This window comes from Chiloscyllium punctatum, chromosome 50 (assembly GCF_047496795.1).
Source record: "Chiloscyllium punctatum isolate Juve2018m chromosome 50, sChiPun1.3, whole genome shotgun sequence".
NCBI lineage: Eukaryota > Metazoa > Chordata > Chondrichthyes > Orectolobiformes > Hemiscylliidae > Chiloscyllium > Chiloscyllium punctatum.
The window spans coordinates 32,011,813-32,034,662 of record NC_092788.1 but is presented as its reverse complement, the minus strand read 5'-3'; the positions used below and the strand labels follow the sequence as shown (position 1 = coordinate 32,034,662).

The 22,850-nt window shown below is 50.2% G+C and overlaps 2 protein-coding genes across 3 annotated transcripts in view; one reads left to right on the top strand and one right to left on the bottom strand.

Annotated features, from left to right (window-relative positions):
- LOC140470119 (histone-lysine N-methyltransferase SETDB1-like) overlaps positions 1-22,850 on the top strand; it is a 556,598-nt gene that overhangs the window by 485,435 nt on the left and 48,313 nt on the right. The window lies entirely within an intron of this gene.
- LOC140470128 (tubulin alpha-1C chain-like) lies at positions 5,061-8,373 on the bottom strand. The gene is made up of 4 exons (XM_072566574.1): positions 8,186-8,373; positions 6,993-7,141; positions 5,934-6,614; positions 5,061-5,357 (listed from the first exon to the last, which is right to left on the bottom strand). Exons 1-4 carry the CDS (start codon positions 8,304-8,306, stop codon positions 5,061-5,063), a joined length of 1,248 nt encoding a protein of 415 aa, XP_072422675.1. The 5' UTR covers positions 8,307-8,373.

Sequence of the window (22,850 nt, the reverse complement as noted above, 5' to 3'; positions counted from 1 at the left end):
ATGAGATCGTCATAGCACTGCTGCGTCACAGCGCCAGAGACCTGGGTTCAATTCCCGCCTCGGGCGACTGACTGTGTGGAGTTTGCACGTTCTCCCCGTGTCTGCGTGGGTTTCCTCCGGGTGCTCCGGTTTCCTCCCACAGTCCAAAGATGTGCAGGTCGGGGTGGATTGACCGTGCTAAATTGTCCCCTAGTGCCCAGGGATGTGCAGGTTAGGGTGGATTGGCCCGTGCTAAATTGTCTGTAGTGTTAGGTAAGGGGTAAATGTAGGGGTATGGGTGGGTTGCGCTTCGGTGGGGCGGTGTGGACTTGTTGGGCCGAAGGGCCTGTTTCCACACTGTCAGTAATCTAATCTAATCTAATCTAATGTTTCACAGGTGACTTTGAAGAATATGAGTCATTTCAGCAAGGTGAGCCTTGTGCCAATTTTGTTCCTGTTTCTTGTCGGTTGCTCGTAGATAACTGCTTGCAGAGCGGTCTGGGCTTCGTGAATATTATCTGGTTAGTCCTCAGCCTGAAGCATCCTGCTACTTTTCGGCAAAGGCAGGTAGACGATCCTTTATCCGGGACCAGCTGCTTTTCGGAATTCGGAATTTTTTTTTGGTTTTCGGAGTAAGTGACAGTTTAACGGTGAGATTTTTACGAATCTTACCTAAGGAGCAAAATTTACGAAGTAAGACAGGCCTTGTGAGAAAATCCAGACCCGTCGCTTCTTTAGTGTCCAAGATGATTAGGGGGTTTTTCCGCGTATGGAGTCAGCTGTTACTAGGGGACACAGCTTTAAATTAAGGGGAGGTTGGTATAGGACAGATGTTAGGGGTCGATTCTTTACTCAGCGGGTTGTGAGTTCATGGAATGCCCTGCCAGTAGCAGTGGTGGGCTCTCCCTCTTTATGGGCATTTAAATGGGCATTGGATAGGCATATGGAGGTTATTGGGCTAGTGTAGGTTAGGTGGGCTTCGGTCGGCGCAACATCGAGGGCCGAAGGGACTGTACTGCGCTGTATATTTTTCTATGTTCTATGTTCTATGTTCTTGGCCACGCACCCCCGCCAACGTCGCATCTGAGTGACACGCACCGAGTGGGCGTCGACTTGGGTTAACTGTTTGCACGCCAAACTGCCTTTCTCACGAGGGGAAAAAAAAACTTCGGATTTCGGAGCTTTCCGGATTCCGGATGCTCGGATGAAGGATGGTCCAGCCGTATTGTCTGCGCTGTCCTACCCGCGTGCTCGAAAACCTTTGGACAGATCTCGTTCTCGTAATCATCAGGTCAAATCGCCTGGAATTTAGATGGCGCCATGACAGTTTTTGCTGGTGTCTGGTCGAGAAGGAGGTAATGTAGAGAGCACTCTGCGCACCACGTTCTGGGAGCCAGTGCACGTTCACTTTTAACTTGCCAACACCATGCTGACCAATTTATGTCCACCATTAGCCTATGGCTCTGCTAGATTCTGCGTTAAAGGGGCCAATGACATCATTGTGTAGCAACTTACCATCTAGGTTATCATGGGTATGACCTTTGTCCTTGACATCGGGATATGGGGTGGCGCATAAGCAGAGATGATGGTGTCAGAACTGCTACCTGCCAGAGGGTGAAGAGCTCTGAGTCGATCAGTGGTTGTGATGGTCATCATTAATTATCTGCATCAATTTGTTGGCAGCAAAACTCAATCGACGATCACAGACGTTTTTTTCCAAAGTAGCGAAAGGGATCATTGACAGTAATAATTGATCCAGTATTGGTCTCTGAGAGAGCAGTCAGGTTGATGGTGAATGTTATTCAGTCACCTCTGAATATCCCTTCTGGCTTAATGATGGAGAGGAGGATCTTGATGAAACAGATGAAGATGTTTCAGCCAAGGTGACTGTCCTGAGGAAATTCTGCAATGATGTTCTGGAGCTCAAATAGCCGGCATCCAGCGACCGTAACCCGACATCCTCTGTGCCGGCTATGGCTCCAACCACTGGAATTTTCCCACCATTTTCTTCTGTGCCAGGTATGGCTCCAACCACTGGAATTTTCCCACCATCTTCCTCTGTGCCGGGTATGGCTCCAACCACTGGAATTTTCCCACCATCTTCCTCTGTGCCGGGTATGGCTCCAACCACTGGAATTTTCCCACCACCTTCCTCTGTGCCGGCTATGGCTCCAACCACTGGAATTTTCCCACCACCTTCCTCTGTGCCGGCTATGGCTCCAACCACTGGAATTTTCCCACCATCTTCCTCTGTGCCGGCTATGGCTCCAACCACTGGAATTTTCCCACCATCTTCCTCTGTGCCGCCTATGGCTCCAACCACTGGAATTTTCCCACCATCTTCCTCTGTGCCGGCTATGGCTCCAACCACTGGAATTTTCCCACCATCTTCCTCTGTGCCGGCTATGGCTCCAACCACTGGAATTTTCCCACCATCTTCCTCTGTGCCAGATATGGCTCCAACCACTGGAATTTTCCCTCATTCCCATTGGCCAGTTTTGCCAGAGCTCTTTACTCACACTTAGCCTTCATATTGTCTCTCGGCGGGATGTTACTCATGCCCCCCCCCCACCCCTACACATTAACAGCGCAGAGGTGGAACGAGTGGAGAGTGTCAAGCTCCCGGGGAGTGGTCATCCACAACAAGCTTTCTTGGACTCTTCATGCGGACGCATTGGTTACAAAAGGACCAACAATGTCTCTTCGTCCTCAGGCAGCTGAGGAAAGTTGGCACGGCAGCGAATACCCTTGTCCACTTTTATAGTTGGCCCATCCAGAGAATTCTGTCGGGATGCACTGCTACCTGGTACGGCAACTGTACCATTCAAGATCAGAGACGGTTACAGAGAGTGGGGAACTGGGCCCGGACAATCCCCAAAGGCCAACCTCCCATCTATAGAATCCATCTACCAGGCCCCGCTGCCCAAGAAAGACCGCCAAGTATTCCCACCCTGGCATTGTCTCATGAGCAAAGGCTAAACACATTGGGACTCAACTCAGTGGAACTTAGGAGTACGAGAGGTGATCTCATTTCAATGTGTAAGATTCTTAAGGGGTGTGACAGAGTGAATGTTTCCAGGGCCAGAGGGCACAGGCCCAGCATAAAAGGGTGCCATCTTAAGACTGGGTTGAGAACGAATTTCTTCTGTCAGAACGTTGAGAGTCTTTGGAACTTCTTGGCATTGAGAGACAAGGAGCAGAGTCCTCGAGTGTATTGAAGGCTGAGGTGGATAGATTCTTGATCAGTAGGGGAAGCAACAGTTACAGGGACAACACAGGAAAGTGGACACGAGGCATGTGGGATCGACCATGATCCCTTTGAGTGCGGAGTTGGCTGAGGGAGCCAAAAAGCCTATTCTTCTTTGTATTACTTATGCTCATACGGGTCTTAGGGTGATTCAAAACTCTGCAATTTTATCTCCAGGCAGGAGGGATCAAGCATTGTTTTTCCATAATCCTGCTCAAGCAAGCTGTACCCTTCCATTCCACTGATGTGAACCTTAGCTACCAAAATTGGAGGTGTAGTGGACAGCGAAGACGGTTACCTCAGATTACAACAGGATCTTGACCAGATGGGCCAATGGGCTGAGAAGTGGCAGATGGAGTTTAATTCAGATAAATGCGAGGTGCTGCATTTTGGGAAAGTAAATCTTAGCAGGACTTATACACTTAATGGGAAGGTCCTGGGGAGTGTTGCTGAACAAAGAGACCTTGGAGTGCAGGTTCCTAGCTCCTTGAAAGTGGAGTCGCAGGTCGATAGGATAGTGAAGGAGGCGTTTGGTATGCTTCCCTTTATTGGTCAGAGTATTGAGTCCAGGAGTTTGGAGGTCATGTTCCAGCTGTATTGGTTAGGCCACTTTTGGAATATCGTGTGCAATTCTGGTCTCCTTCCTATCGGAAAGATTTTGTGAAACTTGAAAGGGTTCAGAAAGGATTTACAAGGATGTTGCCAGGGTTAGAGGATTTGAGCTACAGGGAGAGGCTGAACAGGCTGGGGCTGTTTTCCCTGGAGCGTCGGAGGCTGAGGGGTGACCTTATAGAGGTTTACAAAATTATGAGGGGCATGGATAGGGTAAATAGACAAAGTCTTTTCCCTGGGGTGGGGGAGTCCAGACCTAGAGGGTATAGGTTTAGGGTGAGAGGGAAAGGATATAAAAGAAACCTAAGGGGCAACGTTTTCACCCAGAGGGTGGTGCGTGTATGGAATAAGCTGCCAGAGGATGTGGTGGAGGCTGGTACAATTGCAACATTTGAGAGGCATTTGGATGGGTATATGAATAGGAAGGGTTTGGAGGGATATGGGCCGGGTGCTGGCAATTGTGACTAGATTGGGTTGGGATATCTGGTCAGCATGGACGGGTCGGACCGAAGGGTCTGTTTCCGTGCTGTACATCTCTATGACGCTATGACTCTAAGTCTTTAGTGAGGGTCACTATCAAATTGGTCTTGGATTCTCTGGGCCTCCCTCAGCTCCTACTTTCCAATCTATCCGACGTCCACCTCTGTTTCCTTTCTGAGAGAACCGTGTTAATCGGTCGACTACCCTTCAAACCTTTTTACCAATCAGATCATCAGGATCACTCATTAAAAAGGGTTAAAAGTCACACAGCACCAGGTCACTGTCCAACAGGTTTATTTGGAAACGCTAGCTTTCGGAGTGCCGCTCCTTCATCAAGTGGTTGTGGAAGATAAGATCGTGAGACACAGAATTATAGATCTTATACTCCAAGACCACCTATTGCAGGGGCAGCGCTCTGAAAGCTAGTGCTTCCGAATAACCCTGTCGGACTCTAACCTGGTGTGTAATTTTTAACTTTGTCCTCCCCAGTCCAACACCGGCATCTCCAAATGACAAATAAAGAAGTTCCTCTGTCCACCTGCCCTAGGAATCTGATTAAAGTGCTATATAATTGTCTTTTTCAATTGTCTAACTTAACGCCAAGTCTTAAATGATTGTCGTACATTGAACGTGTAAATCGCTGCACACAAATTCCTTTAAAATAAGTTTATTCTCTTAAATAATATTGAAAATAACACTGTGAAATAAGTTAAAATCTTTTCGGCGAATAAATTAATAGACCTCATTCTTCCTCCTCGGCCTTCCTGTCCAGCGAGGAAGAGTCGACCCCCACCTCTTCGTAATCCTTCTCCAGCGAGGCCATGTCCTCCCGGGCGTCCTGGAATTCCCCCTCCTCCAGCCCCTCCCCCACGTACCAGTGCACAAAGGCCCGCTTGGCGTACATCTTGTCGAACTTGAGGTTCATGCGGGTCCAAGCCAAGGAAATGGCGGTGGTGTTGCTCAGCATGCAGAGGGCCCGCTGCACCTTCGCCAGGTCGCCCCCTGGCACCACCGTCGGGGGCTGGTAGTTGATGCCGACCTGTTGGGGTAAAAGGGAATACAATTATGCCAGATTCAGCTGGTCAAACAAAGGTAATTCTCAAGCTTAAATTTAAGAGTTGGGTGATGTCACTGGATAAGTGTCCAGATCTGCGTGAACATTGACCCCTTCACCAAACTTTTAAGCTTCAGTTTCTGATGGAATATACACAGCAAGGCAGCATTGGTCGCTCGTTCATGTCTTTATCGCCTCCTTTTCCAATGTGACTATGATGCTAAGGAAGCCATGTTTGTGTTTTATGATTCGATTCCCTACAGTTTTCAGGCGACATTCTCCTGATTGACTGAGGGCGTCAATCGAGGGTTGAAGTTGAGAGAACTTTGACCTCAAGTCTCGGGGTTGGGGGTTGGGGGGGGGGGGGGGGGGGGGGGGGGGGCTCCGTGTTGGTCCAGAAATGGGAAGGATTTGTTACTGATGTTTGTGGGTGGAGAGTCGACTCTTTATCTGGATAGAGTAGACATGTTGTGCCCAACCGATGTGCTTTGCACATTCCACATTTCCCCAGGGTACCCCCCCCCACCCCCTTCGTGGATTCAGCACCAACCCAACACTCACCTTGAACCCAGTCGGGCACCAATCCACAAACGCGATGGAGCGCTTGGTCTTGATGGTGGCGATGGAGGCGTTGACGTCCTTGGGCACCACGTCCCCTCGGTACAGCATGCAGCACGCCATGTACTTGCCCTGGCGCGGGTCGCACTTCACCATCTGGTTGGCCGGTTCGAAGCAGGCGTTGGTGATCTCCGCCACCGAGAGTTGCTCGTGGTAAGCCTTCTCGGCAGAGATGAGGGGGGCGTAGGTCACCAGGGGGAAGTGGATGCGGGGGTAGGGGACCAGGTTGGTCTGGAACTCCGTCAGGTCCACGTTGAGGGCACCGTCGAAGCGGAGGGACGCGGTGATGGACGACACCACCTGCGCGATGAGGCGGTTGAGGTTGGTGTAGGTCGGTCTCTCGATGTCCAGGTTCCGCCGACACACGTCGTAAATGGCCTCGTTGTCCACCATGAAGGCGCAGTCGGAGTGCTCCAGGGTGCAGTGGGTGACCAGCACCGTATTGTAGGGCTCGACCACCGCGGTGGAGATCTGGGGAGCCGGGTAGATGGAAAACTCCAGCTTGGATTTCTTGCCGTAGTCGACGGAGAGCCTCTCCATCAGGAGGGAAGTGAAACCGGAGCCGGTGCCACCCCCGAAACTATGGAAGATGAGGAAACCCTGCAGGCCCGTGCACTGGTCAGCCTGTGGGCAAATAAGGGGCAGAAAATTAAAACGAAACACGAAATCAGCAGTGGCACCGCGGAGGTGGGCATGGGTCCCCTTGAGGGTGGTGAGCAAGGAGTGTGTAGCAGTAAGTGTACACAGACTGTGCCTCGAGTGTGGTGTCAAGCGAATCTCCACGCCATTTTTGAGTGCATGTCGATGAGAATATTGCACTGATGGTAATAAGTGACCCAAGGGGTCAATGAGTAGGGTTTCGGTGCGCGTTCGAATCATATGCCCACGAGTGAGGTCTCGCTTCCACAGAGATAGTGGGATGTGCCAAATGTGAGCAGTTAATAACGAGAAGGGGCTTTGGTGCAGCTGGGACTTGGACGCCGTCATCGTTGCACAACCTACCACCTTCCGGATGCGATCCAGGACCAGATCCACAATCTCCTTGCCGATGGAGCAGTGGCCCCGGGCGTAGTTGTTAGCCGCGTCCTCCTTGCCGGTGATCAGCTGCTCAGGGTGGAACAGTTGCCGGTAGGTGCCGGTGCGGACCTCATCTGCAAGGTGGGGAAGCCACATGTCAAGCACGGAACATTCCGGAAAATAGGACGCCTTCCTGCCAAGCTGTGAGGGCTTTCGTGAGGAAACCGGCTGACAGGTTGAGGGGGGGGGAGGGGGGGGGGTTCGTAAAATCTGCCGACGACCCAAAGGCTAGAGGTGCCGTCAATAGTATAGAGGTCTACTGCAGGCTGCAGCGTGACATAGACAGGATGCAGAGCTGGGCTGAGGAATGGCAGACGCAGTTCAACTGGATAAACGCGGAGTGATGCGTTTTGGAAGGTCGAATATAGGATTAAAGACAGGATTCTTGGCAGTGTGGAGGAGCAGAGGGATCTGGGTGTGCAAGAACATAGATCCCTCAAAGTTGCCACCCAAGTGGACAGGGTTGTTAAGAAAGCACATGGTGTTTTGGCTTTCATTAACAGGGGGATCGAGTTTAAGAGCCGCGAGGTTTTGCTCCAACTCTCCAAGTGAGACCACACTGGGAATATTGTGTCCAGTTCTGGTCGCCCTACTGTAGGAAAGATACAGAGGCTTTGGAGAGGGTGCAAAGAAGGTTTCCCAGGATGCTGCCTGCACTGGAGGGCACGCCTGAGGAAGAAAGGTTGAATAAGCACGGAATTTTCTCTCTGGAGAGAAGGAGGGAGAGAGGAGACCTGATCGAGGTGTACAAAATAATGAGGGGAATAGATAGAGTCAATAGTCAGAGACTTTTCCCCAGGGCGGGACTGACTGGTACGAGGAGTCACAGTTTGACGATATCAGGAGGAAGGTATAAAGGAGACGTTAGAGGTAGGTTCTTCACTCAGAGAGTTGTGAATGAATGGGATGTGTTGCCAGCGGCGGTGGTGGAAGCAGAGTCATTGGGGGACATTTAAGTGACTGCTGGATATGCACATGGAGAGCAGTGAGTTGAGGGGTGCGTAGGTTAAATTAGTTTATTTTAGATTAGGAATAATCCTGGGCCGAAGGGCCTGGTCTGTGCTGTACCTTTCTACGTTCTATGTTCTAATCCCCCCCCCCCCAATCCCTCCTCTTACCAATCACGGTGGGCTCCAGATCTATGAACACCGCCCGGGGAATGTGTTTCCCCGCCCCGGTCTCGCTGAAGAAGGTGTTGAAGGAGTCATCCCCACCTCCGATGGTCTTGTCACTGGGCATCTGCCCATCCGGCTGGATGCCATGCTCCAGGCAATACAGCTCCCAGCAGGCGTTCCCAAGCTGCACTCCGGCTTGGCCAATGTGAAGAGAGAGACACTCGCGCTAAAGGACAGAAAGAAAATGCAATTGATTTTGCCGTACAAAGGGGAAAATCACACAACACCAGGTTCTAGTCCAACAGGTTTGATTGGAAGCGCTAGCTTTCGGAGCGCTGCTCCATCATCAGAGAGTTGTGGAGAATAAAATCGTAAGACACAGAATTAATAGCAAAAGTTTACAGCATGATGCAACTGAAATTATATATTGAAAAAGTCCTGGATTGTTTGTTAAGTCTCTCACCTTTTAGAATGACCATGTTGGTATCAGTTCTTTTACATGTAAATGACTGAACATTTAAAAGTTACATTCTCAAATGAACTTTAACACTTGGTGACATGTCGGCCCAGATAATGTATTGAAGGTGTGAGCTTCCCTGTGTGTGGCTGTCTGTGCCACAATGTTCAGACTGATTCGAATCTATAAAACGGATTTACGGAATCTTACATGGATTCACGCAGTTTTTGAGCTGTGTGTGTGTGTGTGTGTGTGTGCGTGGGGTCGGAGGGGAGCGAGGGTTATAAGTGTCTGTGAGAGAGTGTGTGTATGCGTGTTTTTGCTCTACAAAGGGTAATCCTTCACATCAGTCAGTGTAGCTGGAAGGAGAAAGATGTGTGGGGAGTAACAGGTTCGCACACAATGATCTCCATCTGCTCTCGAAGGCCTCTGCTCGATCCTTAGTGGAAACCTCACTTTATTGTGGATCATTCCCTCCACTATGAATGCCTATTCCCTCTTTGATATACATTCTCCACAGATATGCTGTAGAACATGGAACATTCCAGAGCACTACAAGCCCTTCGGCCCCTCGATGTTGTGCCAACCAATCTGAAGCCCCACTCTCCTACCCTATTCCATTCTCATCCATGTGCCTATCCAATGCCCATTTAAATGCCCTTCAGCTTGGTGAGTCTACTCCTGTTACAGGCAGTGTGTTCCGCATCCCTACCACTCTCTGAGTAACGAAACTGCCTCTGACATCAACCCCTAAATTTAAAGCTGTGTCCCCTGGTGCTAGCCATCACCATCCGAGGGAAAAGCCTCTCCCTGCCCACCCTATCGAACCCTCGGATTATCTTATACGTCTCAGTTAAGTCACCTCTCAGCCTCCTTCTCTCGAACGGAAACAGCCTCAAGTCCCTCAGCCTTTCCCCATAAGACCTTCCCTCCATAACCAGGCAACATCCCGGGAAATCTCCTCTGAACCTTTTCCAAAGTTTCCACATCCTTCCTATCATGCGGTGACCAGAACTGTACACAATCCTCCCCAATTGCGGCCGCACCAGAGTTTTGTACAGCTGCAGCATGACCCCGTGGCTCCGAAACTCAATCCCTCTCCCAATAAACACTAACACACCGTACACCTTCTTAACAATCCGATCGACCTGGGTGGAAACTTTCAGGGATCTATGTACATGGGCACCGAGATCTCTCTGCTCATCTACACTACCAAGAATCTTACCATTAGCCCAGTACTCTGTATTCCTGTTACTCCTTCCAAAGTGAATCACCTCACACTTTTCCACATTAAACTCCATCTGTCACCTCTCAGCCCAGCTCTGCAGCTTATCTCTGTCCCTCTGTAACCTATAACATCCTTCCGCACTATCCACAACTCCACCGACCTTAGTGTCATCCCCAAATTTACTCACCCATCCTTCCACACCCTCATCCAGGTCATTTATAAAAATGACAAACAGCAGTGGTCCCAGAACAGACCCTGTGGTACCCCACTGGTAACTGAGCTCCAGGACGAACATTTCCCATCAACCACCACCCTCTGTCTTCTTTCAGCTAGCCAATTTCTGATCCCAACCGCTAAATCACCCTCAATCCCATACCTCCATATTTGGTGCAGTAGCCTACCGTGGGGAACCTTATCAAACACCTTACTGAGATCCATATACACCACATCAACCACTTTACCCTCATCTACCTGGTTGGTCACCTTCTCAAAGAACTCAATAAGGTTAGTGAGGCACAACCTACCCTTCACAAAACTGTGTTGGCTATCCCTAATCAATTTATTCTTTTCTAGATGATTATAAATCCTATCTCTTATAACCTTTTCCAATGCTTTACCCACAACCGAAGTAAGGCTCACTGGTCTATAATTGCCAGGGTTTTCTCTATTACCCTTCTTGAACATGGGGACAATATTTGCTATCCCCCAGTCTTCTGGCACTATTCCTGTAGACAATGAGGACATAAAGATCAAAGCCAAAGACTCTGTAATCTCTCCCTGACTTCCCAGAGAATCCTCGGATAAATCCCATCTGGCCCTGGGGACTTATGTATTTTCACACTTTCCAGAATTGCTAACACCTTCTCCTTGTGAACCTCAATCCCGTCTGGTCTAGTCGCCAGTATCTCAGTATTCTCCTCCACAACATTGTCTTTTTCCAGTGGGAATACTGACAAAAAATATTCATTTAGCACTTCCCCTATCTCCTCGGACTCCACGCACAACTTCCCCCGACAGTCTTAATCTTACTCTAGTCATTTTTTTTTATTCCTGATATACCAATAGAAAGCTTTAGGGTTTTCCCTGATCCTATCCGCCAACAACTTCTCATGTTCCCTCCTGGCTCATCTTCGTGCTCTCTTTAGGTCTTTCCTGGCTAACTTGTAACTCTCAAGTGCCCTAACTGATCCTTCATGTCTCACTCTAACATGAGCCTCCTTCTTCCTCTTAACATGAGATTCAACTTCTTTAGTAAACTACTCGACAACTTCCTGATAGGGACATACTTATCAAGGACACACAGTAGCTGTTCCTTGAATAAGCTCCACATTTCGATTGTGCCCAGCCCCTGCAGTCTCCTTCCCCATCCTATGCATCCTAAATCTTGTCTTATCGCATCGTAATTGCCTTTCCCCCAGCTATAGTTCTTGACCTGTGGTATATACCTATCCCTTTCCATCACTCAAGTAAAAATAACTTAATTGTGGTCACTATCACCAAAGTGCTCACCTCCCTCCAAATCTAACACCTGACCGGGTTCATTACCCAGTACCAAATCCAATATGGCCTCACCTCTTGTTGGCCTGTCTACATACTGTGTCGAGAAACCCTCTGTACCCATTGGACAAAAACTGACCCATCTAAAGTACTCAAACTATAGCATTCTCAGTCAATATTTGGAAAGTTAAAGTCCCCCATAACAACTACCCTGTCACTCTCGCTCTTTGGGTTTCTTTGGGTTGGTGATGTCATTTCCTGTTCTTTTTCTCAGGGGGGTGGTAGATTGGGGTCTAACTCGATGTGTTTGTTGATAGAGTTCCGGTTGGAATGCCATGCTTGTAGGAATTCTCTTATTGGCCTGTCTACACACTGTGTCAGGAAACCCTCCTGCACCCATTGGACAAAAGCTGATCCATCTAAAATGATCAAACTATAGTGTTTCCAGTTAATATTTGGAAAGTTAAAGTCCCCCATAACAACTACCCTGTCACTCTCGCTCCTATCCTGAATTATCTTTGTTATCCTTTCCTCTACATCTCTGGAACTATTCGGGAGACCTATAGAAAACTCCCAACAGGGTGACCTCTCCTTTCCTGTTTCTAACCTCAGCCCACACTACCTCAGTAGACATGTCCTCCTCAAATGTCCTTTCGGCCACCATAATACTGTCCTTGACTAACAATGCCACACCTCCCCCCTCTTTTACCATCTTCCCTGTTCTTACTGAAACAGTCTAAATCCCAGAACCTGCTGCGATAACCATTCCCGTCCCTGCTCTATCCATGTCTCCGAGATGGCCACATCATCGAAGTCCCAGGTACCGACCCAGGCTGCCAGCTCACCCACCATATTCCGGATGCTCCCGGCGTTGAAGCAGACACACTTCGAACCAACGTTTTGTTTGCCCGTGCCCTCTTGCGACCCTGAAACTTTATTTCGGACCTCCGTACTCTCAATTCTTCTCTACTTGAATTGCAATTTAGGTTCCCATCCCCCTTGCTGAATTAGTTTAGAAGCTCCCTCCCTGGATACTGGTACCCATCTGGTTCAGGTGAAGACCATCCTACTTGTAGAGGTCCCACCTACCCCAGAATGAACCCCAATTATCCAGGAATCCAACCCCCCCCCCCCCCCCCCCCACTGCACCATCCCTGTAGCCATGTGTTCAACTCCTCTCTCTCCCTATTCCTCGCCTTGCATGGCATGGGCAACAGACCAGAGATAACAACGCTGTTTGTTCTAGCTCTAAGCTTCCACCCTAGCAAATGATCCGAAGTTCATCCAGCTCCAGCACCAGTTCCCCTGACGCGGTTTTCGAGGAGCTGGAGTTGGGTCCACTTCCCGCGGAGGACGTCAACTCTGGTGGTGACCCTTACCACCATGTTCTGCAGGAGGAACATTCAACTGCCCGAAGCGCCCACTCTTCTCAATTCCCAACGAGCCTCCCGAAAGCTAAAAGAGAGTGGGGGGGGAATAAAAGACTACTTACCTTATCAATCTGGCCCACAGAGCCTTTTGGTTTTGGTTGGAGGTGGGAGACACTACCCGAGGAGTGTTTCGGGTAAAGCAACCATCCAAGTGTCAAGCCTCACTTACCCAGCAGTCCCTGGGGCTGCTCCTGCTCAGCCTGCGCTCTGGCTACACACGAGAAAGGTTTTCAAGCTTCACTCCTACCTTCCCACCGGGCCTCTGGTCCTCGCTGTCCCTCCTCCCACTGCAACCGCCACCGAGAAAATGTCCCTGCGAACGTGCCTTTCAATCCTCCACCTTTCCACCTCCTTTTCTCCCTCTTTGGACGCTCGTATTCCTTTCAGATTCCCTTTCGGCCTTCCCAGTTGGTCATGACTCATCTCAGACTTGGCCTTTTGCTGTCAACTCCCCACCTCGCCCCAGTTTCCCAGTCGCTCTCACCCTCTTGGTGAACTCCCACCCTCCCGATGTGTTCACTCTCCCAGTGACGTCTGTCACTCATTCACTGGCTGGATCTTGCCTTCCCTGTGGATCCGTCTGGACCCCAAGCCATCGCCCAGTGCCCTTGCCACCTGGTACCCGCTCACCATGATCTCCTCTTCTCGCCGTTCTTGACAATGAAGAATTTGTTGACATTTGCCCTGTTCATATGGCGCTCCGTGGAATGTTCCAATCAACCGAACCGCGCTCTGATTGGCCTCCGACAAGAAAGGGTCACGGTTGCCTAGAGACTCAACAATAACAGACACTCAATGATGCTTGGCGCTGATTGGCTCCGCGGTTGGCGCAAAGAATCGATCAATCGCAAGGATCTGTTGTCGGCGGATTACTGCGCAAGTGCTCATTAGATTAGACTACATTACAGTGTGGAAACAGGCCCTTCGGCCCAACAAGTCCACACCGACCCGCCGAAGCGCAACCCACCCCCCATTCACCTACATTTACCCCTTTCCCTAACACGACGGGCAATTTAAGCACGGCCAATCCACCCTGACCTGCACATCTTTGGACTGTGGGAGGAAACCGGAGCACCCGGAGGAAACCCACGCAGACGCGGGGAGAACGTGCAAACTCCACACAGACTGAGGCAGGAACTGAACCCGGGTCTCTGGCGCTGTGAGGCAGCAGTGCTAACCACCGTGCCACCGGTGCGGTTGCCTTCAGCTTTACTTCGGTCAACCCGAGAAACAGAACTCACAATATAATAAATTTCATAGATTATAGACCACTACAGCACAGTACAGGCCCTTCGGCCCTCGATGTTGCGCCGAACTGTCAGACCAATCTGAAGCCCATTCTAACCCACACCATTCCATGTATGTCCATATTGTTAGAAATGGGGAAAAGTGCTGTTTTTGCAGGTATAGAAAAAGCATACAGAAAAGGGGGTACAGCAAGAGAACTACTAACCCTGCAGGTATTTAGGGTAGAGTATCTCTACTTTTCAGTGTATAATTGTGGTTAATTAAATACTAACTTTGGTGTGTAATTATTATAGCAAATAAGTTCTTCTTAAAAATTATGCTTTCAGCCAAAAGCTGAGATAGCCGAAATGTTGGGCTATACAAAACGATACAAGTTAATGAAATGTCCGAGGATGGAATGTACCAGCAGAATTGATGCAAAATGTTAAACCAGTTCTTGATGTACTGTCGACAAAATAGTGTGTGTGTCAGCACTGACAGGGAGGAAGTTTACCAACCTGGGGAAGGGGGCAATGGGCGTGGAGCATAGATGGGCAGAGGCAAAATACCAAGAGAGATTGGGTAATGCAGGAGTCGGGAGAGGTGACCTCACGCAGCTCAAAAGTATAACTGTGTAGTCGTCTGAATAATCATCACTTCAATCGCTTTCTGCAATTGGGGTCCTTTCTTGCAAGATGGTGGAATAAATCGTCTTGTTTCCAGCTTTGGTGATCTCGTCTAAATTTTACTGAATTTTGTTTCTAACAATATGCCTGTCCAATGACGACTTAAATGTACTTAAAGTTGGTGAATCTACTACCGTTGCAGGCAAAGCATTCCATTACCCTTACTACTCTCTGAGTAAAGAAACTCCCTCTGCCATCTGTCCTCTATCTATCACCCCCTCAATTTAAAGCTATGTCCCCTCGTGCTCGCCGTCACCATACTTGGAAAAAGACTCTCCCTGTCCACCCAACTAACCCTCTGATTACCTTATAAGTCTCTATTAAGTCACCTCTTTCAGTCCAAATCAAATTCTGAAGCAGCGAATTTTATTGAAACGTTCTTGCGAGATGGGGTGACTAGCAAGTAGGCACCCCGATCCAGAAATTTCTCCACAATTTATGCAGTTTAATTCTCAGTACTTCCCCGTTTACCTCATTGGCCTTCAAACCTATCAAGATTCCTTATTGTGTTCTGCCCCTGCCTAGCTGCGCTCCTCCCTTCTTCACGTCTCCCCCTACTCCAAACCAGGCGACCATCCCCCCCCCACCCCCCCCCCCGCGCCCCCTTCTATAAGTGACTTGGCTCGCTTCAGTGCTGACACGAGGGAAATCTGCTGAGCTTGGAATATCCTGATGTTCTTTTTCCACTTATCTATTTGTCTGTAACATCTCCCATCGTTTGCAGGCACGTTCCATTCTCGTATGCGCAACTTTAGCCACCTCAGAAGAAACTATATGTCCCTTTGCAGAGTCTTCGTTCTTGTCCGCACAGCTCGGCCCTTTGCTGAAGCAACTATACAACTGGTGTGGGTCAGTGCAATCACCTTGCGAAAGCAATTATGGTTGCAGAAGTAACACTGCTTTACCTGTATCCCACAGCACTCCGTTGAAATGCTTGGGGAGCCAATGGGCTGAATGGAACTTTAATGACACGGAATCCGCCCATTTTAACCCAACCCCAGAGATGAACCACGCACGGTCAAACCAATGAATTTCGAACAAATTCATTAATCATTCTGCTTTTTACTCTCTTGCTGCTGTTCTGGGTGGCTGTTGAGTTTGTCTTTTAAGAGTCTTTCCGTTGTGAATTGATCCCACCTATTCTTCCTTCTCGATCTTTCCATCCAGCGACGCGTGGCCAATGCCCTCCTCTTCGTCAGCATTGACGTGTGGGACTAGGACTTTCTCCCATGTTTCCTGCAGCTGCTCCCTGAGAACAAGGGCCTGTGGCCCAGGGAAGAGCCATCAAGCAAGTTGAGGTTGACGCAGGTCGAAGATTGTGGCTGAAGGCAGCCCCACATGAACCATGGTCAGGTTTGTAGTTAAGAGGGGGGAAGAGTTTTTACTGGAGTTTTTACTGAAAACCTGAGTTTTCAGAAGGATAGGTACAAGAATTTGTTGCTTCTGATGCTGCACAAATAACGTAGCTCGGTTTATTTGTTGGAAGTCAGAACATTGTCAGGTAAAAACAAGGACTGCAGATGCTGGAGCCGAAAACGTGGTGCTGGAAAAGCGCAGCAGGTCAGGCAGCATCCAAGGAGCAGGAGAATCGACGTTTCGGGCATCAGCCCTTCTTCAGGAATCCAGGAGAATCTGAAGGCTCGTGGCCGAAACGTCGATTCTCCTGCTCCTTGGACGCTGCCTGACCTGCTGCGCTTTTCCAGCAACACATTTTTCAGCTCTGATCTCCAGCATCTGCAGTCCTCACTTTCTCCTGCGGATGCTGGAAACCAGAGTCTGGATTAGAGTGGTGCTGGAAAAGCACAGCAGTTCAGGCAGCATCCGAGGAGCAGGAGAATCAACATTTCGGGCAAAAGCCCTTCATCAGGAATGCAGGCAGAGAGCCTGAAGGGTGGAGAGATAAACGAGAAGAGGGTGGGGGTGGGGAGGAAGTAGCATAGAGTACAATTGGTGAGTGGTGGAGGGGATGAAGGTGATAGGTCAGGGAGGAGAGGTTGGAGTGGATAGGTGGAAAAGAAGATAGGCAGGTCGGACAAGTCTTGGGGACAGTAACTGAGCTGGAAGTTTGGAACTCGGATGAGGTGAGGGAAGGGGAAATGAGGAAGCTGTTGAAGTCCACATTGATGCCCTGGGGTTGAAGTGTTCCGAGGCGGAAGATGAGGCGTTCTTCCTCCAGGCGTCTGGTGGTGAGGGAGCGGCGGTGAAGGAGGCCCAGGACCTCCATGTCCTCGGCAGAGTGGGAGGGGGGAGTTGAAATGTTGGGCCACGGGGCGGTGTGGTTGATTGGTTGCGGGTGTCTCGGAGATGTTCCCTAAAGCGCTCTGCTGGGAGGCGCCCAGTCTCCCCAATGTAGAGGAGACCGCATCGGGAGCAACGGGTGGCAAATTGCAAGGGGGAAAGCCTTCAACTACAGGCCAGTATGGTTAGATGGGCCGAACTACGGCCAATCGATTTTTTTTTTAAGATTAGATTCCCTACAGTGTGGAAACAGGCCCCAACCAGTCCACACCGGCCCTCCGAAGAGTAACCTGGTCTGACCCATTTCCCTCTGACTAAAGCACCTAGCAATTTAGCATGGCCAATTCACCTAACCTGCGCAGCTATGGATTGTGGGAGGAAACCCACGCCAACACGGGGGGAGAATGTGCAATCTCCACACAACCACCTGAGGTGGGAATTGAACCTGGGACCCTGGTGCTATGAGGCAGCAGTGAGGCACCACTTGTTCTGCTTGTGATAGAAGACTCAATAGACAATAGACAATGGGTGCAGGAGTAGGCCATTCAGCCCTTCGAGAGCCTGCACCACCATTCAATGTGATCATGCCTGATCATCCTTAATCAGTATCCTGTTCCTGCCTTATCTCCATAACCCTTGATTCCACTATCCTTGAGAGCTCTATCCAACTCTTTCTTAAATGAATCCAGAGACTGGGCCTCCACTGCCCTCTGGGGCAGAGCATTCCACACAGCCACCACTCTCTGGGTGAAGAAGGTTCTCCTCATCTCTGGCCTAAATGGTCTACCCCGTATTTTTAAGCTGTGTCCTCTGGTTCGGCACTCCCCCATCAGCGGAAACATGTTTCCTGCTGCCAGAGTGCCCAATCCTTTAATAATCTTATACGTCTCAATCAGATCCCCTCTCAGTCTTCTAAACTCAAGGGTATACAAGCCCAGTCGCTTCAGTCTTTCAGTGTAAGGAAATCCCGCCATTCCAGGAATTGACCTCGTGAACCTACGCTGCACTCCCTCAATAGCCAGAATGTCTTTCCTCAAATTTGGAGACCAGAACTGCACACAGTACTCCAGGTGTGATCTCACCAGGGCCCTGTACAGCTGCAGAAGAGCCTCTTTGCTTCTATACTCAATCCCTCTTGTTATGAAGGCCAGCATGCTATTAGCCTTCTTCACTACCTGCTGTACCTGCACGCTCGCCTTCATTGACTGGTGGACAAGAACACCCAGATCTCTCTGTACTGCCCCTTTACCTAACTTGATACCATTGAGGTAGTAATCTGCCTTCCTGTTCTTGCCACCAAAGTGGATAACCATATATTTATCCACATGTGCATTTATCCACTCTTGTGCAATGAGGCAACATTCAGGGGTCGGTTCAGTGCTCGTTCTCCAGTTCTCACCCTCATTTGAAGGTAGCGTTGTCCTCAAAAGTTCAAAGCTGCAGCCAACACGTCAGTGTGAGAGGATATCGAAACTCAAAGGTTGGCGTGGGAGGAGATGGGTTTGAACTCACAGGGGCATTGGCACCCAGTCTCGCAAAGAAGGGACTTGTCTCAATGGGATGGGCCTGTATGGCGGAGGCGAGGACTGCAGATGCTGGAGATCAGAGTCAAGGTCAGAGTGGGGCTGCAAAAGCACAGCGGGGTCAGGCAGCGTCCGAGGAGCAGGAGAATCGACGTTTCGGCCAAAAGCCCTTCATCGGGAGTGAGGCTTTCCCCCGAAACGTCGATGTTCCTGCTCCTCGGATATACTGCCTGACCCTGCTGTGCTTTTCCGGCCCCACTCTAATCGAACGTAGAAGAGAACAGCACAGAACAGGCCCTTTGGCCCACGATGCTGTGCCGAGGTTTAATCCTAACGTAAAATTTAGTAACTTGACCTACGCACCCCTCAACTCACTGCTCTCCATGTGCATATCCAGCAGTCACTTAAATGTCCCCAATGACTCTGCTTCCACCACCGCCGCTGGCAACACATCCCATTCATTCACAACTCTCTGAGTGAAGAACCTACCTCTAACGTCTCCTTTATACCTTCCTCCTGATATCTTCAAACTGTGACTCCTCGTACCAGTCAGTCCTGCCCTGGGGAAAAGTCTCTGGCTATTGACTCTATCTATTCCCCTCATTATTTTGTACACCTCGATCAGGTCTCCTCTCTCCCTCCTTCTCTCCAGAGAGAAAATTCCGTGCTTATTCAACCTTTCTTCCTCAGGCAAGCCCTCCAGTCCAGGCAGCATCCTGGGAAACCTTCTTTGCACCCTCTCCAAAGCCTCTCTATCTTTCGTATAGTAGGGCGACCAGAACTGGACACAATATTCCAAGTGTGGTCTCACTTGGAGAGCTGCAGCAAAACCTCGCGGCTCTTAAACTCGATCCCCCTGTCAATGAAAGCCAAAACACCATGTGCTTTCTTAACAACCCTGTCCACTTGGGTGGCAACTTTGAGGGATCTATGTACTTGCACACCCAGATCCCTCTGCTCCTCCACGCTGCCAAGAATCCTGTCTTTAATCCTATATTCGACCTTCCAAAACGCACCACTCCGCGTTTATCCAGTTGAACTGCGTCTGCCATTCCTCAGCCCAGCTCTGCATCCTGTCAATGTCACGCTGCAGCCTGCAGTAGACCTCTATGGCGCGCTGACATCTTGCATCTGAGCCAGAGTCCGAGCTAGTCGCGCAGCGGTAGACAGCCTTTAAACTAAATGGAGGGGGGGAAGGGGGCGGTGGAAGGAGACAGTGAGAAGAAGGTCGGTCAATACAGACCTGAGGGTGCGATATCTGAATCCCCGCAGTGGAAGGAATAAGGTAAATGAGCAGATTGAAACCATCAGGTACGATGTGATTGCAAAAGGATCAGGATTGGGAGCTGAATATTAAATATCCTACTGAAAAGATAGGCTGGTGTGAAGTGGAGCTGCCCTTAGATTAGATTTCTTACAGTATTGGGACAAGCCCTTCGGCCCAACTCCGAAGAGTAACCCACCCAGACCCATTAGAACATAGAACATAGAACATAGAACAATACAGCACAGAACAGGCCCTTCGGCCCACGATGTTGTGCCGAACTTCTATCCTAGATTAAGCACCCATCCATGTACCTATCCAAATGCCGCTTAAAGGTCGCCAATGATTCTGACTCTACCACTCCCACGGGCAGCGCATTCCATGCCCCCACCACTCTCTGGGTAAAGAACCCACCCCTGACATCTCCCCTATACCTTCCACCCTTCACCTTAAATTTATGTCCCCTTGTAACACTCTGTTGTACCCAGGGAAAAAGTTTCTGACTGTCTACTCTATCTATTCCTCTGATCATCTTATAAACCTCTATCAAATCACCCCTCATCCTTCGCCGTTCCAACGAGAAAAGGCCGAGAACTCTCAACCTATCCTCGTACAACCTATTCTCCACTCCAGGCAACATCCTGGTAAATCTTCTCTGCACCCTCTCCAAAGCTTCCACATCTTTCCTAAAGTGAGGCGACCAGAACTGCACACAGTACTCCAACTGTGGCCTAACCAAAGTCCTGTACAGCTGCAACATCACCTCACGACTCTTGAATTCAATCCCTCTGCTAATGAACGATAATACTCCATAGGCCTTCTTACAAACTCTATCCACCTGAGTGGCAACCTTCAAAGATTCTCCCCTGACTAATGCCCCCAACACTATGGGGCAACTTAGCACGGCCAGTTCACCTGACCTGGACATCTTTGGATTGCGGGACGAGACCCACGCTGGCATCGCGCAAACTCCACGCAGACAGGCACCCGAGGCGGTGAATTGAACCCAGCTCCCTGGCGCTGATGAGGCAGCAGTGCTAACCACTGAGCTACCGAGCGGCCGTCGCGAGCAAGGAATGGAATGAAGTCAATGGTAAGAGACCAAGTAGGGTCAGATGGTGTGGAACCTCTGCGGGGAGAGTTGAGGAACCACCAAGGTAACGAAAAGAAAACAGAGCTGGTGTAGTGTTCGGGCCTCCAAACAGTAGACACGAGCTGGGGTGCAAGATACACCAGGAGCTAGAAAAGGAAAGGCCAAGTGGGGGATTGCAGTATGCAGGTGGACTGGGAAAATCAGGGGAGCGGGGGATGGCGAAAAAGGAATTTGTGGAACGTCGTTTTGGAGCTGCATTGGGGTGGAGCCCATGAGGGAACAGACAATTCTGGATTTAGTGTTGGGCAGCGAGGCAGACGCGATAAGGGAGCTGAAGGTGAAAGGACGCAGAGGTGTCAGAGACGAGGTGGATAGAAACGCGGCTGCCCAGCAGAAAGCTGGGAATAAAAGGGTCCTTCACAGCATAAACTCCCGACAGTGTGGAAACAGGCCCTTCGGCCCACACCGACCCTCCGAAGAGTAACCCACTTCCATCTGACGAATGCACCTAGCGCTGCAGGCAACTTGGGATGGCTAAATCACTTGGCCTGTGGGAGGAAACCCACACAGACACGGGGAGAACGTGCCAACTCCACACAGACAGTCGCCCGAGGCAGGGATCGAACCTGGGACCCTGAGGCAACAGTGCTAGCCACTGAGCCACCGTGCCACCCCAACAGCAGAGAGGGAGAAGATACAATCAAAGGTAATGGTATTACAGCTGAATAAAGGCAACTACAGAGGCATGAGGGAGGAGCTGGGTAGGATTGACTGCTCTCACTTCCTCCAGACCAAAGGGGTAGCCATGGGCACACGTATGGGCCCCAGCTATGCCCGTCTCTTTGTTGGCTACGTAGAGCAGTTGATCTTCCGTAATTACACCAGCACCACTCCCCACCTCTTCCTCCACTACATTGATGACTGCATTGGCGCCACCTCGTGCTCCCGCGATGAGGTTGAGCAATTCATCAACTTCACCAACACATTCCACCCTGACCTTAAATTTACCTGGACCATCTCTGACACCTCCCTCCCCTTCCTGGACCTCTCCATCTCCATTAATGACGACCGATTTGACACTGACATTTTTTACAAACCCACCGACTCCCACAGCTACCTGGATTACACCTCTTCCCACCCTACCTCTTGCAAAAATGCCATCCCGTATTCCCAATTCCTCCGCCTCCGCCGTATCTGCTCCCAGGAGGACCAGTTCGACCACAGAACACACCAGATGGCCTCCTTCTTTAGAGACCGCAATTTCCCTACCCACGTGGTTAAAGATGCCCTCCAACGCATCTCGTCCACATCCCGCACCTCCGCCCTCAGACCCCACCCCTCCAACCGTAACAAGGACAGAACGCCCCTGGTGCTCACCTTCCACCCTACCAACCTTTGCATCAACCAAATCACCCGCCGACATTTCCGCCACCTCCAAACAGACCCAACCACCAGGGATATATCTCCCTCCCCGCCCCTTTCCGCTTTCCGCAAAGACCGTTCCCTCCGTGACTACCTGGTCAGGTCCACACCCCCCTACGACCCACCCTCCCATTCTGGCACTTTTCCCTGCCACCGCAGGAACTGTAAAACCTGCGCCCACACCTCCTCCCTCACCTCTATCCAAGGCCCTAAAGGAGCCTTCCACATCCATCAAAGTTTTACCTGCACATCCACTAATATCATTTATTGTATCCGTTGCTCCCGATGCGGTCTCCTCTACATTGGGGAGACTGGGCGCCTCCTAGCAGAGCACTTTAGGGAACATCTCCAGGACACCCGCATCAATCAACCAAACCGCCCCGTGGCCCAACATTTCAACTCCCCCTCCCACTCTGCCGAGGACATGGAGGTCCTGGGCCTCCTTCACTGCCGCTCCCTCACCACCAGACGCCTGGAGGAAGAACGCCTCATCTTCCGCCTCGGAACACTTCAACCCCAGGGCATCAATGTGGACTTCAACGGTTTCCTCATTTCCCCTTCCCCCACCTCACCCTAGTTCCAAACCTCCAGCTCAGTAACTGT

Coding starts and splice junctions, on each gene's coding strand:
- LOC140470128 (XM_072566574.1), bottom strand. CDS start 8,306: ATGCCCAGTGACAAGACCATCGGAGGTGGGGATGACTCCTTCAACACC. Junction 7,142..8,185: donor TCTGGAGCCCACCGTGATTG/GTAAGAGGAGGG, acceptor CCCACCTTGCAG/ATGAGGTCCGCACCGGCACC. Junction 6,615..6,992: donor TGGATCGCATCCGGAAGGTG/GTAGGTTGTGCA, acceptor ATTTGCCCACAG/GCTGACCAGTGCACGGGCCT.